Source organism: Salmo salar, chromosome ssa01 (assembly GCF_905237065.1).
Source record: "Salmo salar chromosome ssa01, Ssal_v3.1, whole genome shotgun sequence".
Lineage (NCBI taxonomy): Eukaryota > Metazoa > Chordata > Actinopteri > Salmoniformes > Salmonidae > Salmo > Salmo salar.
In genome coordinates this window covers 108,055,689-108,070,981 of record NC_059442.1, presented here as the reverse complement: position 1 = coordinate 108,070,981, position 15,293 = coordinate 108,055,689, and the positions used below count along the sequence as shown (strand labels likewise).

Here is a 15,293-nt window from a genome sequence, read left to right as displayed (position 1 = left end):
TTATAACCTGTATCTGTCCTGTTCTGTGTGTGTTTATAACCTGTATCTGTCCTGTGTGTGTTTATAACCTGTATCTGTCCTGTTCTGTGTGTGTTTACAACCTGTATCTGTCCTGTTCTGTGTGTGTTTATAACCTGTATCTGTCCTGTTCTGTGTGTGTTTATGACCTGTATCTGTCCTGTTCTGTGTGTGTTTATAACCTGTATCTGTCCTGTTCTGTGTGTTTATAACCTGTATCTGTCCTGTTCTGTGTGTGTTTATAACCTGTATCTGTCCTGTTCTGTGTGTGTTTATAACCTGTATCTGTCCTGTTCTGTGTGTGTTTATAACCTGTATCTGTCCTGTTCTGTGTCTGTTTATAACCTGTATCTGTCCTGTTCTGTGTGTTTATAACCTGTATCTGTCCTGTTCTGTGTGTGTTTATAACCTGTATCTCTCCTGTTCTGTGTGTGTTTATGACCTGTATCTGTCCTGTTCTGTGTGTGTTTATAACCTGTATCCGTCCTGTTCTGTGTGTGTTTATAACCTGTATCTGTCCTGTTCTGTGTGTGTTTATAACCTGTATCTGTCCTGTTCTGTGTCTGTTTATAACCTGTATCTGTCCTGTTCTGTGTGTGTTTATAACCTGTATCGGTCCTGTTCTGTGTGTGTTTATAACCTGTATCTGTCCTGTTCTGTGTGTGTTTATAACCTGTATCTGTCCTATGTGTGTTTATAACCTGTATCTGTCCTGTTCTGTATGTGTTTATAACCTGTATCTGTCCTGTTCTGTGTGTGTTTATAACCTGTATCTGTCCTGTTCTGTGTGTGTTTATAACCTGTATCTGTCCTGTTCTGTGTGTGTTTGTAACCTGTAGCTGTCCTGTTCTGTGTGTGTTTATAACCTGTATCTGTCCTGTTCTGTGTGTGTTTATAACCTGTATCTGTTCTGTGTGTGTTTATAACCTGTATCTGTCCTGTTCTGTGTGTGTTTATAACCTGTATCTGTCCTGTTCTGTGTGTGTTTATAACCTGTATCTGTCCTGTTCTGTTTGTGTTTATAACCTGTTTCTGTCCTCTGTGTTTCAGGTTCTGGCTTGCTGACTGCCACCAGATCCCAGAGACTGTAGGCCTGGCCACCCAGCTGTACAGAGAGCTCATCTGTGTTCCTTACATGGCCAAGTTCGTGGTGTTCGCCAAGATGAACGACCCTATGGAGTCCCGCCTGCGCTGCTTCTGTATGACAGACGACAAGGTGGACAAAACCCTGGAACAGCAGGAGAACTTTGAGGAGGTGGCCAGGAGCAAAGACATTGAGGTGGGATTCACCTGCTGCTTCCACTTCCTATGTACATCTCCTGCTCTCATCCATCACAATGCCGGGGAATGTATTCCTACACCATACATGATTCTAGAAGGAAATGTATTCCTACACCGTACATGATTCTAGAAGGGAATGTATTCCTACACCGTACATGATTCTAGAAGGGAATGTATTCCTATACCATACATGATTCTAGAAGGGAATGTATTCCTACACCATACATGATTCTAGAAGGGAATGTATTCCTACACCATACATGATTCTAGAAGGGAATGTATTCCTACACCGTACATGATTCTAGAAGGGAATGAATTCCTACACCGTACATGATTCTAGAAGGGAATGTATTCCTACACTATACATGATTCTAGAAGGGAATGTATTCCTACACCATACATGATTCTAGAAGGGAATGTATTCCTACACCATACATGATTCTAGAAGGGAATGTATTCCTACACCATACATGATTCTAGAAGGGAATGTATTCCTACACCATACATGATTCTACAAGGGAATGTATTCCTACACCATACATGATTCTAGAATGGAATGTATTCCTACACCATACATGATTCTAGAAGGGAGTGTATTCCTACACCATACATGATTCTAGAAGGGAATGTATTCCTACACCATACATGATTCTAGAAGGGAATGTATTCCTACACCATACATGATTCTAGAAGGGAATGTATTCCTACACCGTACATGATTCTAGAAGGGAATGTATTCCTACACCGTACATGATTCTAGAAGGACTTGAACACTGTATGGTTGGACCAAGCTGTGTGACCAGGATGTCATTATCAAATCAAATGTATTTGTCACATACACATGGTTAGCAGGTGTTAATGCGAGTGTAGCGAAATGCTTGTGCTTCTAGTTCCGACCATGCAGTAATCTCTAACAAGTAATCTAACCTAACAATCCCACAACAACTACCTTATACACACAAGTGTAAAGGAATGAATACGAATATGTACATATAAATATATGAATGAGTGATGGCTGAACGGCATAGGCAAGATGCAGTAGATGGTATAGAGTACAGTATATACATATGAGATGAGTAATGTAGGTTATGTAAACATTATATAAAGTGGAAAAAGAAGCTGTTTTTCAGTCTCTCTGTTCCCGCTTTGATGCACCTGTTCTGAATGATGATGTTGTCTCCTAGGTTCTGGAGGGGAGGCCCATCTATGTGGACTGCTATGGGAACTTAGCTCCTCTGGCCAAGGCTGGACAGCTATTGGTGCTCAACTTCTACGCATTCAAAGAGAACCGGCTTCCTTTCTGTGTGAAGGTACACATACTCTATTACTGTCTTGATGTTCTCCACTGACTCATGGCCTGGGTAGGCGGCTACTTGATGTTCTCCACTGACTCATGGCCTGGGTAGGAGGCTGCGTGATGTTCTCCACTGACTCATGGCCTGGGTAGGAGGCTGCGTGATGTTCTCCACTGACTCATGGCCTGGGTAGGAGGCTGCTTGATGTTCTCCACTGACTCATGGCCTGGGTAGGAGGCTGCGTGATGTTCTCCACTGACTCATGGCCTGGGTAGGAGGCTGCAACGGAACCAGTACTGATAGGAACAAACCTCTTTAGAACAAGGCCTGGAGGCCATAACCTCGTTCCATCCTGCCTCTCATTGATCTGTCACCTGCTTCCTGAACTCTACTGCAGCAACAGGGCTTTCCGTCCCTCTGGATCCTGTGACCCCTCCAACAGGTCCGTTCTGACCCTGTCCGCACCTACTGAACTGGATTGCTGGTTTTATTGAGTACTCTCCCTTCATGAACTCATTTTACCCTCAGGAACTCTGAGGATAGAGGTTTCCTGACATCACAGTAGTAGAGTTGATCTATATCCTTAAGAGACGTAAACTGGGTGCATTCTTTCATGTGTTGAATATCCCCTAAATGCTTTGGTTCCTCTCTAGGTCAGAGACAACATATAGCATTAAGAGCCATAAACCCTAAATGCTTTGGTTCCTCTCTAGGTCAGAGACAACATATAGCATTAAGAGACGTAAACCCTAAATGCTTTGGTTCCTCTCTAGGTCAGAGACAACATATAGCATTAAGAGCCGTAAACCCTAAATGCTTTGGTTCCTCTCTAGGTCAGAGACAACAGCCAGGAGCCGTGTGGCCGTCTGACATTCCTGAAGGAGACCACTAAGACCGCTAAGGGCTTCCCCCAGACGGCCGTGTGTAACCTGAACATCACTCTCCCTGCGCTGAAGAAGGTAAGGCACTCGGCTGCCGTAATGGCTGTGTTCCATGTCATCCCATCCTCATTCAGGGGGATTGAGCAGTATGCTAGAGGTGAAGTGCTTCCTAAGTGTGTCTTTTATCTGTTTTGAGCTTCATAGTGGTTATCTTTGGCTGTTTCCTAGCCAACCAAATCTCCCATCTGATTTGGGATTTCATGCTTTGGGTGCCTTGCTCTTTTTTTCAACTGGCTGACTTTGTGGTTGTTGCCGTGGTTTCTGTGGCTTCCAATCTGCTGTTAGTGTTGGATTTTCAATGCTGTTTGTTTTCTGTGTTTTTCTTTGCTGGCTTTGCGGTGGCTTCTCTAACTGTTTTCTGTCAATCACTCCTTTTTACATCCTGTCCATTCCCCTCCTTATTCCGCCTGCATCTGCAATGCATCTTGGGAACCCAAGGAAATGGAGTCAGACCCAGATGAAGAGGTACAGTACCCTGGTGACCTTTACCCCTGTACCTCCATGGCTGTGCTTCTCTGGTGACCTTTACCCCTGTACCTCCATGGCTGTGCTTCTCTGGTGACCTTTACCCCTGTACCTCCATGGCTGTGCTTCTCTGGTGACCTTTACCCCTGTATCTCCATGGCTGTGCTTCTCTGGTGACCTTTACCCCTGTACCTCCATGGCTGTGCTTCTCTGGTGACCTTTACCCCTGTACCTCCATGGCTGTGCTTCTCTGGTGACCTTTACCCCTGTACCTCCATGGCTGTGCTTCTCTGGTGACCTTTACCCCTGTACCTCCATGGCTGTGCTTCTCTGGTGACCTTTACCCCTGTACCTCCATGGCTGTGCTTCTCTGGTGACCTTTACCCTTGTATCTCCATGGCTGTGCTTCTCTGGTGACCTTTACCCCTGTACCTCCATGGCTGTCTTTCTCTGGTGACCTTTACCCCTGTATCTCCATGGCTGTGCTTCTCTGGTATCCTAGCTGTTCAATAAGGCACTGCTCTTTGCTGGTCAATACGGCACTGCTCTTTGCTGGTCAATATGGCACTGCTCTGTGGCCTCTGCTGCTGCCATTGGGTCATTTAGCTCTGCTTCTGTGAAGCTCCTGAACTGTTAGCATCCACATAGTGCATGATGTGTCCCAATGTAAACCCTTGGCTCTACCTCGACCCATCCCTCCATGTCCCCTGATCTGTCCCTTTAGGAAAATACTCTTTAACTTAACCAGGCTCTACCTCGACCCATCCCTCCATGTCCCCTGATCTGTCCCTTTAGGAAAACACTCTTTAACTTAACCAGGCTCTACCTCGACCCATCCATCCATGTCCCCTGATCTGTCCCTTTAGGAAAACACTCTTTAACTAAACCACGCAGCGCTGTTGGTGATTTACTGCTTAGATTTTAATAACAACACTTTTCTACATTACCAATAAAGCCAAAGGAAATCAATTCATGGTTGATTTTCTTTACATATGTTGTTAATAGGCTACCGTTAAGGACGTAGAGTGTTTTAATGTAACAATGCTGTAGTAACACTGATCAGTTCAGTTCTTAGAAGAGACACAGTCAGTAAACTCACCCAGAGATACCACCCAGAGATACCACCCAGAGATACCACCCAAGGATACCACCCAGAGATACCACCCAGGGATACCACCCAGGGATACCACCCAGAGATACCACCCAGAGATACCACCCAGGGATACCACCCAGGAATACCACCTAGGGATACCACCCAGGGATACCACCCAGGGATACCACCCAGAGATACCACCCAGAGATACCACCCAGAGATACCACCCAGAGATACCACCCAGGGATACCACCCAGGGATACCACCCAGAGATACCACCCAGAGATACCACCCAGGGATACCACCCAGAGATACCACCCAGAGATACCACCCAGAGATACCATTTACTGTCAGTTCCAAAACCCTACGTTTCAGATCCTATTGATCTGAGGAGATGACCCAGAGATACCACCCAGAGATACCACCCAGAGATACCACCCAGGGATACCACCCAGAGATACCACCCAGCTACTATCATTTACTGTCAGTTCCAAAACCCTATGTTTCAGATCCTATTGATCTGAGGAGTTGAGTAGTCAGGTAATCCATCTTCTAACAGAGAACAACCCTACGTTTCAGACCCTATTGATCTGAGGAGTTGACCCAGAGATACTACCCAGAGATACCACCCAGGGATACCACCCAGAGATACCACCCAGCTACTACCATTTACTGTCAGTTCCAAAACCCTATGTTTCAGATCCTATTGATCTGAGGAGTTGAGTAGTCAGGTAATCCATCTTCTAACAGAGAACAACCCTACGTTTCAGACCCTATTGATCTGAGGAGTTGACCCAGAGATACTACCCAGAGATACCACCCAGGGATACCACCCAGAGATACCACCCAGAGATACCACCCAGGGATACCACCCAGAGATACCACCCAGAGATACCACCCAGAGATACCACCCAGAGATAGCTACTACCATTTACTGTCTGATAGGATGTTGTGTTGTCGTTGCAGACTGAAAAGCCAGAACGACGCCATACCTTTACATCTCTAGCCTTACGTAAGCGGTACAGCTATCTCGCCGAGCCCGCCACGAGTGAGTGAGACATTTTCACTAACTTCTATAACAACAATAATAATAATATGCTTGGAGATGATTTGCATTAACATGTTGCATATTGGAGTGAACAATACAGATTATAGCTATTACATATTTATATGTGATATCTGCATATTCTCACCTACATAACCTGTATTGTAAGTCCACATGCTCGTTTCTGACATGGTTTACTTTGCATGGTTTGGTTTGATTGGTGTTTTAACTTACTGTGCTGTGATTGGTTTGGTTTGATTAGTGTTTTAACTTACTGTGCTGTGATTGGTTTGGTTTGATTAGTGTTTTAACTTACTGTGCTGTGATTGGTTTGGTTTGATTAGTGTTTTAATTTACTGTGCTGTGCTTGCCCACAATGTTTTTATTTTTTTATTTAAGATATCATTTTTTTACCGGCAATAAAAATAACTCGATTCGCGCCACACAGATTTTGCTTTGATTGTCTCACATAATGATTGGCTTTGTGATTGTATAGCGTTTCCTTTCTGTTGTAGGGAAATGCATGGAAGGTCGCTGCTGACTTTCTCTCAGCTGCTACAGTTTCCACCGTAGTCGCTGGTCACTAAGGGGACTCAGTCTTGCATGACATGTAGAGATATCATGGAGCTGAAACCTAGAGCTGTGTTCTGCCATATATCTTGCTGTGATACAGACAGATGGAGGCTTCTGTATAGTGTCTACCTCTGTTTTGTCAGAACACCCTAATTTGGGGGGAAATGGAAAGGTGGAACATCAGACCGAACAGATAAAAGACACAGATTGATCTGCATAGCCAGAGGAATGTAGCACATCCCAAGTGTACAGAGAACAGTTTGATGTTATTCTGGGTTCTGTGCATTTGTCTTGTTGCCATGTTTATGTTTAGTTTGTCATTGGTCTTAGTGGTTGTTTTGCTGTATGTGCTTCATTGGAGCTTCTTTTCCATCTTGTTGTGTAACGTTGTCGTAACCATGGATCATAGTGGATCATATTTCCTTTTACGGCTTCGTCATTCCCATTTCAACTCTTCATCAAAGTATTGTTCTTCCTCCCTTGATAATAGAAGCGTCACTGACACATTTTTTTCCCCCTCTGGTCTCTCTGTTTTTCAACCATTTTCTGTTGATTTTCTGTTGGATTTCATTTTGCTTATTTAAAGAAACAGTTGAGCGAAGCGCAGCAAGAACACTGCCTGCTGGTTACACTCACAAACCTGTCTTTTCAACAAGATCTTACAAGGCATGGTCGGCTGCGCCTCTTCCCCACACTGTCCAAGCAAGGTGTGGACTGGGCTCCCTCTCCGGCTCACGGTCCAACACACTACCCGCAGCGCCACTAAAGTCTGCCTGGTTGCTCTCCTCCGCCTCTCCAATCAAATCTACCCTCGGAGCCTCACCATCACATTCAGTCAAATCCTCTGGCGACATAGCTTCTATACCTGTCAGATCCTATAGAACTATGGCCTCCCCTATTAAGACTGTTATACAGCAGGCCCAGTACCCGGTCCAGGTCTCTGCCAGTCTGGTGTCCTCTTCCTCTAAACCTGGAGCAGATCCTGTCTTCATTAAAGGACTATCCACCCCATTTTCTTCCAGGACCACCCCAGCCTCTAACACAGGGTCTGTTCCAGATAGATCAATCATGACTCAACCCGAATCTCCCAAGTGCACAGCCAACATGTACACCTCTAGTTTACCCTTCAAATCAGTCCTGTCGTCTTCATCCTCCTCCCCTGTCAGAACCATCGCTGGTCTGTCCTCTTTGTCCTCCTCCCCTGTCAGAACCAACGCTGGTCTGTCCTCTTCGTCCTCCTCCCCTGTCAGAACCATCGCTGGTCTGTCCTCTTCATCCTCCTCCCCTGTCAGAACCATCGCTGGTCTGTCCTCTTCGTCCTCCTCCCCTGTCAGAACCATCGCTGGTCTGTCCTCTTCGTCCTCCTCCCCTGTCAGAACCATCGCTGGTCTGTCCTCTTCGTCCTCCTCCCCTGTCAGAACCATCGCTGGTCTGTCCTCTTCATCCTCCTCCCCTGTCAGAACCATTCCTGGCCTGTCCACTACTTCAGCTCCGTCTAAGGGGAAGCCCCTCCCCTCTCTGTCCTCACCAGCCCACTCCTCAGAAGCCTCTGCTATGGTGAATGGATTAGTTTCTCCCATGAAGTACACCTCTTCTTCTCAGTCCTCCTCCCCCTCTCCCTCCTCCCCCTGCTCCTGTTTGCTCTCTGATAGGTCTAGCAGTCTGCAGGAGAGGATACAGACCACCACTCACGCCGCCACTTCCAGTGTTAGTGCAGCTATAAATGAGGCTGAAAGGACATTTAACTCTTCGGGGTACGGAACACTCAAATCGGCGTCCTCGCGTAGATCTAACACCTCAACTTCTGTCTACGGCTCTATGAGGTCTCAAACCTCTTCCACCACCTCAGCAACATCCAATACAATGACTGTACCTGTATACTCTTTTCTCAACGTTACAACCGAGTCCCAAATGAAAAAAGGGCCTGGGTCGCTGAAGATGTCGTCTGCAGACTCTCGCAGGTCAAAGACGGCGGTGAAGTCCCCTCCTTACATCACCCCCCCAGGGCTCACTCTAACCCCACCCTCCTCCCTATCCTCCAATCAGGACATCCTGAAAGACGTGGCCGATATGAAGGAGGACCTGATCAGGATGACGGCCATCTTGCAGACTGACCCCAGAACAGCCAGGAACGTTCAGTCTCAGACCCCTAAAGAGCCTAAGATGGAGGATGAGGAGCCCTTCACCATAGTAGAGAAAGTGAAGGAGGATCTAGTGAAAGTCAGTGAGATACTGACCAAGGATGTGGTGAGTGATAGTCAAGCCTGTAGAGGGAAGCCCTCCGAGGAGGAGGAGTGGGAGGAGTTCTCTAAAGATGAGTTAGAGGAAGCCCAGCAAAGTGCTAAGGAATTCTTTCACCCTCCGTTTGACGCTAACACACTCTCCTTTAGGCCCCAGTCTATGCCCAGTAAAGAGTTGAATTTAGCCAAGGTTGTTGACTACCTGGCCAATGACATAGGTGCTAGTTCTCTTTCTAAGATGGCCGAGATGAAGAGCAGATATGAGGAGGCGAAAAGAGAAGGGGAGGACAAACAGAAACTAAAAAAACTCAAGATGCCTCCCTCAGGTATGCGTACCTCTGCCTCTGAGAAAGACTTATGTAAACTAGCAGAGTCATATTATGGACCTGACGCCATATTGGAGTCACCAGAGGACTTATCTCATGAGCAAGATAAGAGTCCTCTGTCAGACAGTGGCTTTGAAACCAGGAGTGAAAAGACTCCTTCAGCCCCCCAAAGTGCAGAGAGCACCGGGCCCAAACCCCCCTTCACTGACCCCATCCCTCCCTGCATCACCGAGACTAGGACTGAGGTGGTCCATATCAGGAGCTACGAGCACCCAGACGAACCCTGTGAGGTGCAGATGGAGGAGGCAGCCTCAGCATCGCCGGCCTGCATTGAACCAGAGGCCTCCTCCTCCGCCTCCTCCTCCATCAAAGACAAAGTCAAATCCTTCCAGATCAAAGTGTCTGACGACTCTGACTCTGTCGTTAGCAAGAGCATGAGGCTCAAAGAGGAGACCCACATCACCACCACCACGCGCATGGTTTACCACAAACCGCAGCTGAAAGACGGCTCGGAGAGGATCGAGGAGACCATGTCAGTCAGAGACATCATGAAAGCATTCCAGTCCGGAAGGGACCCCTCCAAAGAACTAGCCGGACTGTTTGAGCACAAGGCTGGCCAGGACTCTGTCAAAGGGGATGAACTCACCCCTAGGTTCATTGATAATGACACTAAAGCCAAAAGAATAATGGAGGTTCACATAGAAAAAGAAGGAAACACATTCCAACCAACTGAGGTGATTATCAGGGAGACCAAGAAGATTCCAGACTCTTATTTCTATAAAGGAGACCACAGAATCCAAGAACTGCCTGATTACGACGAGGCGCAGCAGGAAGGGGAGGAGCTTACTGCCAATGACAGCCGGCCCAGCTCCACTCAGCTCATGGCCGATGACTCCTACAAAGCTCTCAAACTGCTCAGCCAGCACTCTGTAGAGTATCACAACGACGAGCTCTCTGAACTCAGGGGAGAGTCTTACAGGTTCGCTGAGAAGATGCTCCGTTCTGAGAAACTAGACATATCCCACTCTGATACAGAGGACTCTATGGCTGACCAAACACACCAAATTACCTCAGAGTCGCATGGGGCAGAGAGCGATTACGGTGAGAAAGAGGCCGTGCCCAGGAAAGAGTTAACTTTCAAGTCATCAAAGGATACATCCTCTAAGTCAGGTAAATGTTCTCATAAGGATGACAAGTTTGACAAAGTGACAGTGTTGCATTACACCACAGAGCCAGGCAGCCCAAAACATGCAGTGTGGATGTGTTTCACTGAGGACAAGCTGGACAGGAACAGAGAGAAGCTCATCTACGAGGACCGCGTGGATCAAACTGTCAAGGAAGCTGAGGAGAAACTGAGCGAGGTCTCTCAGTTTTTCCGTGACAAAACTGAGAAACTGAACGACGAACTGCAATCCCCGGAGAAAAAGCCTCCAAAGAGAGACCCCAGGGAGACCAGGTCTGGGTCTAGCTCCACCTGTAATAGCCCAGAGAAAACCCAGCAGAAAGCCAAGGCAGAGGGGGAGGAGTGGGGCAAGGGAAGGGGGAACAAACTGTTCAGTAGTACGACTGAGAGGAAGACCTCTAGTCTACCCAACAGTCCAGAGAGAGCTGTTCTCTCCCTCTTCAGTGAGGATACATCCAAACAGCAGACAAAAGTGGAGGAATGCTCTGCGCCAACCCAGGTGAAAGCCTCCTTCTCTAGAGTGAGCTCTGTTAGGATGAAGTTTGAATCAGAGGCGCAGAACCAAGATAAGAGTAGTCCTCAGGCAGTACAGTCCACACCCCCAGTCAGCAGACTGCAGGAGAACAAGCTGCCAGTGAATCAACTGTTCACTGGAGGAAAGACAACTAAAGGGTCTGAGGCCACAGAGGAAGGAAGTCCTTTTAAAAAGATTCCAGAGAAACTCAAAGGACCTGCTTCCAATAGCAGTAAATCAGTTGTCTCATCAGCTGCCCCAAAACAATCAGGAGACAAACTGACTAATAAGAACCTACCATACACCACAGCCCAAAAACACCTAACAGGTCAGACTGATAAAGAATCAGAGAAAACAAGCCCATTGAGCCAGGAGAGTCAGGGCATTGGGATCAGTAAGGGTGTAAAGGGACCACCATCACATAGTCCTACACATGACGCACCCAAGGAGAACAGTGGGGAAGTTGAAAAAGAACAGGTTTCTATGAGGGATTCTCCTTCCAAACATGTTGCATCAAGTCCCACAACCAATAGGGTTGCTCATTCTGAACCTGTGTCTAAAGACCATGGGGAAGCACAAAACAAGAATCTTAGAAAAAAGACAGAGTCCCAGATCCCAGACAGGTCTGTGTCTAGTCACTCAGACAGCGATCAGTCAGAGAAAGCAAAACAAGACACAGTAACTAAGCCATCTGAAAAGACATCCCAAATCCCTATACTAAATAAGAACAGAATAAGGGTCAGCCCAGTAACAAGCCCCACAAAGACAGACGAACTAACAGACACATCTCTTGAAATATTAGATAATGCACCAAAAGATTCAAACTTGAACAATGTGCATGACACTTGCACAAGAGAAATACAAGAGAGATTAGCACCAGAGAAAACCACCACCAGAGAAAACTTCAAAGGCATCAAAACATTACCTGTCTATGTGAGTGTCCAGGTGGGTAGGCAGGGAGAAAGAGAGGGCAGAGGAGGAGTACTGTACAAACAGAAACAGCCCTCTTCGCCTCAGGCCAGTCCTGACGATGACACGCTAGAGCAGGTATCTTTCATAGACAGCTCAGGGAAGAGTCCCCTCACCCCGGAGACCCCTAGCTCAGAGGAGATCAGCTATGACCTCACCTCCAGAACACCAGACTCCATCCTGGACACCAGACTCCATCCTCCCTTCCAGCCTAGCCCTATCCCAGAGGTCTCCGAGGACTCCTCAGAGGAGGAGCAGGGCCAGGTATTTTCCTTCAAGGACTTCAAACCAGAGACACCTAATGTCACAGCAGCTGACCTTAAGAATGGAAACCACCAGGCTGGACAGACACCTAAAGACAAAGGAGTAGCGTACATCCAATTCCCCCCTCCGCCTCCCCTGGACTCTGAGCAGTCCGGCCCCGAGAAGAAGAAGAAGAAGGGATCATGTGGTTCCTCTGAGGCGGAGATGGAGATGATGGAGGTCAACCTCCAGGAAGAGCATGATAAACGCCTCCTCACGGAGCCCATCATCAGAGTCCAGCCCCCCTCCCCGGTCCCCCCCGGGGCTGACGACAGTGACTCTAGTGATGATGAGTCCGTCTTCCAGCCCATCTCCTTTAAGAAATACACCTTTAAGATCTCAGAGGGGCAGGAGCAGGAGATCAAGAATGGGTCCAAATCCCCAAAACAGGATAAAAACAGAAACAACAAAGAGCCAGGAACTAACAAAACTAATGGAACTTATGAAGCTGGTAAAACAGAGGAGTACGACTCTGAACAGAATGGAAATGACCAGTCCATAACAGACTGTTCTATCGCCACGACGGCAGAGTTCTCTCATGACACTGACGCTACTGAGGTTGACTCCCTGGATGGGTATGACATGCAGGATGAGGACGATGGTCTGTGTGAGATAGACACTAAACCCTTCAGCCTGCCGGACAGCAGGAAGGACGTGTGGACCTCAGACAGCATGCTCCGGTCCTGCGACCGCTCCTTCAGTCAGACCAAACTAGAGGCCATTGAAGAGGAAAAAACACCGGAGGAGGAATTCAAAAAGGCTCAAGCTAAAAGTGATCCAGTTGACATAAAAACAGATGGGGCCATTTCTCAGGACCAGAAGGACAATGATGGGTTTTCTGATACGTACTTTAGTTACAAGCTAGAGGAGGCGTTTGACTCTCCGTTTAAAACTGTTGCTACTAAAGGTCTGGACTTTGACCCCTGGTCCACTATAGGAGGAGACAATGAAATGGTTGACGCCAGGATAAAAGACGACGAGCCGAAGCCGTTTGGGCTGGCAGCAGACGACAGGTCACAGGCCACGACCCCAGACACGACCCCTGCCAGAACCCCGACCGATGATAGCACCACGCCGACTAGCGAGCCAAACCCGTTCCCCTTCCATGAAGGGAAGATGTTTGAGATGACTCGCAGTGGTGCGATTGACATGAGCAAGCGGGATATTGTTGAAGAAAGACTGCAGTTTTTTCAGATTGGTGAGCATAACTCTGAAGGGATGTCAGGGGTGTAAGGGACTAGGTCAGAAGGTCAGGTGTAATCATGTCACAGACTAGGGTAAAGGCCTCTAATGAGGCCCCTGTTAGACAAGCCTCTGACTGGGTAGAGGCCTCTAATGAGGCACCTGTTAGACCAACCCCGGACTGGGTAGAGACCCCTATAGAGGCCCCTGTTAGACCAGCCTCTGACTGGGTAGAGGCCTCTAATGAGGCCCCTGTTAGACAAGCCTCTGACTGGGTAGAGGCCTCTAATGAGGCCCCTGTTAGACAAGCCTCTGACTGGGTAAAGGCCTCTAATGAGGCCCCTGTTAGACAAGCTTCTGACTGGGTAGAGGCCTCTAATGAGGCACCTGTTAGACCAACCCCGGACTGGGTAGAGGCCCCTATAGAGGCCCCCTGTTAGACCAGCCCCTGACTGGGTAGAGGCCCCTATAGAAGCCCCTGTTAGACCAGACCCTGCCTGGGTAGAGGCCCCTATAGAAGCCCCTGTTAGACCAGCCCCTGACTGGGTAGAGGCCCCTATAGAAGCCCCTGTTAGACCAGCCCCTGCCTGGGTAGAGGCCTCTAATGAGGTCCCTATTAGACTAGCCCCTGACTGGGTAGAGGCCTCTAATGAGACCCTATTAGACTAGCCCCTGACTGGGTAGAGGCCTCTAATGAGAACCCCTATTAGACTAGCCCCTGACTGGGTAGAGGCCTCTAATGAGGCCCCTGTTAGACAAGCCTCTGACTGGGTAGAGGACTCTAATGAGGCCCCTGTTAGACCAGCCCCTAACTGGGTAGAGGCCTTCCACAATATCAAGCCCCTGACTGTCTTTCAGACCACAGCCCCTGGCAGTACCATTCAGAGCACCACACCAGACCCTGGCAGTACCATTCAGAGCACCACACCAGACCCTGGCAGTACCATTCAGAGCACCACACCAGACCCTGGCAGTACCATTTATAGCACCACACCAGACCCTGGCAGTACCATTCAGAGCACCACACCAGCCCCTGGCAGTACCATTCAGAACACCACACCAGCCCCTGGCAGTACCATTTATAGTACCACACCAGCCCCTGGCAGTACCATTTATAGCCCCACACCAGACCCTGGCAGTACCATTCAGAGCACCACACCAGACCCTGGCAGTACCATTCAGAGCACCACACCAGACCCTGGCAGTACCATTTATAGCACCACACCAGCCCCTGGCAGTACCATTTATAGCACCACACCAGCCCCTGGGAGTACCATTTATAGCACCACACCAGACCCTGGCATTCAGAGCATAACAATGGTGTCAAGTCAAAAGACTCCAATGTTGCCTCTAAATTCTCCACCCTTAAAATCGACTTCAAGACATCTTCGGCGGGTAGCCTAGTGGCTAGAGCGTTGGGCCACTAACTGAAAGGTTGCTGGATCAAATCCCAGAGCTGACAAAGTAAAAAATCTGTCATTCTGCTCCTGATTAATAAGGCAGGTATTCCACTGTTCCCTGGGCGCCGAAGACGTGGATGTTGATTAAGGCAGCCCCCCCACACCTCTCTGATTCAGAGGGGTTGGGTTAAATGCAGAAGACACATTTCAGTTGAATACATTCAGTTGTACAACTGACTAGGTATCTCCCCTTTCCCTTTCAATGGATTCAGATGAGTCTAGAGCCCCAGCCAGTTCCCAACAGACAGAGGTAGACTGGAGTAGAGAGAGACAGGCGTACCAGAGCCTGGACTATGGTTCAGCACCGCAGCAGAGGTCTCCTCTAACAGGGAACAGCACTAACAACCATAACATGCCAGAGGTATCCCCTAACCTCCATGCTAACCTCATCCAGCCTGGTAGTAT

At 48.0% G+C, this 15,293-nt stretch overlaps 1 protein-coding gene across 14 annotated transcripts in view; it reads left to right on the top strand.

Moving 5' to 3' along the window:
* Window positions 1–15,293, top strand: part of LOC106584643 (ankyrin-3) — a 110,944-nt gene that overhangs the window by 48,780 nt on the left and 46,871 nt on the right. For 13 of the 14 annotated variants that reach the window (XM_045687372.1, XM_045687365.1, XM_045687350.1 and 10 more), the window contains 6 exons: window positions 1,069–1,297; window positions 2,484–2,609; window positions 3,428–3,553; window positions 3,974–4,000; window positions 6,060–6,141; window positions 7,298–13,444. In XM_045687372.1, the coding sequence (XP_045543328.1) occupies window positions 1,069–1,297; window positions 2,484–2,609; window positions 3,428–3,553; window positions 3,974–4,000; window positions 6,060–6,141; window positions 7,298–13,444 (6,737 nt within the window). The remainder of the gene's footprint in view (window positions 1–1,068; window positions 1,298–2,483; window positions 2,610–3,427; window positions 3,554–3,973; window positions 4,001–6,059; window positions 6,142–7,297; window positions 13,445–15,293) is intronic. The other variant, XM_045687352.1, reaches the window with a different exon arrangement.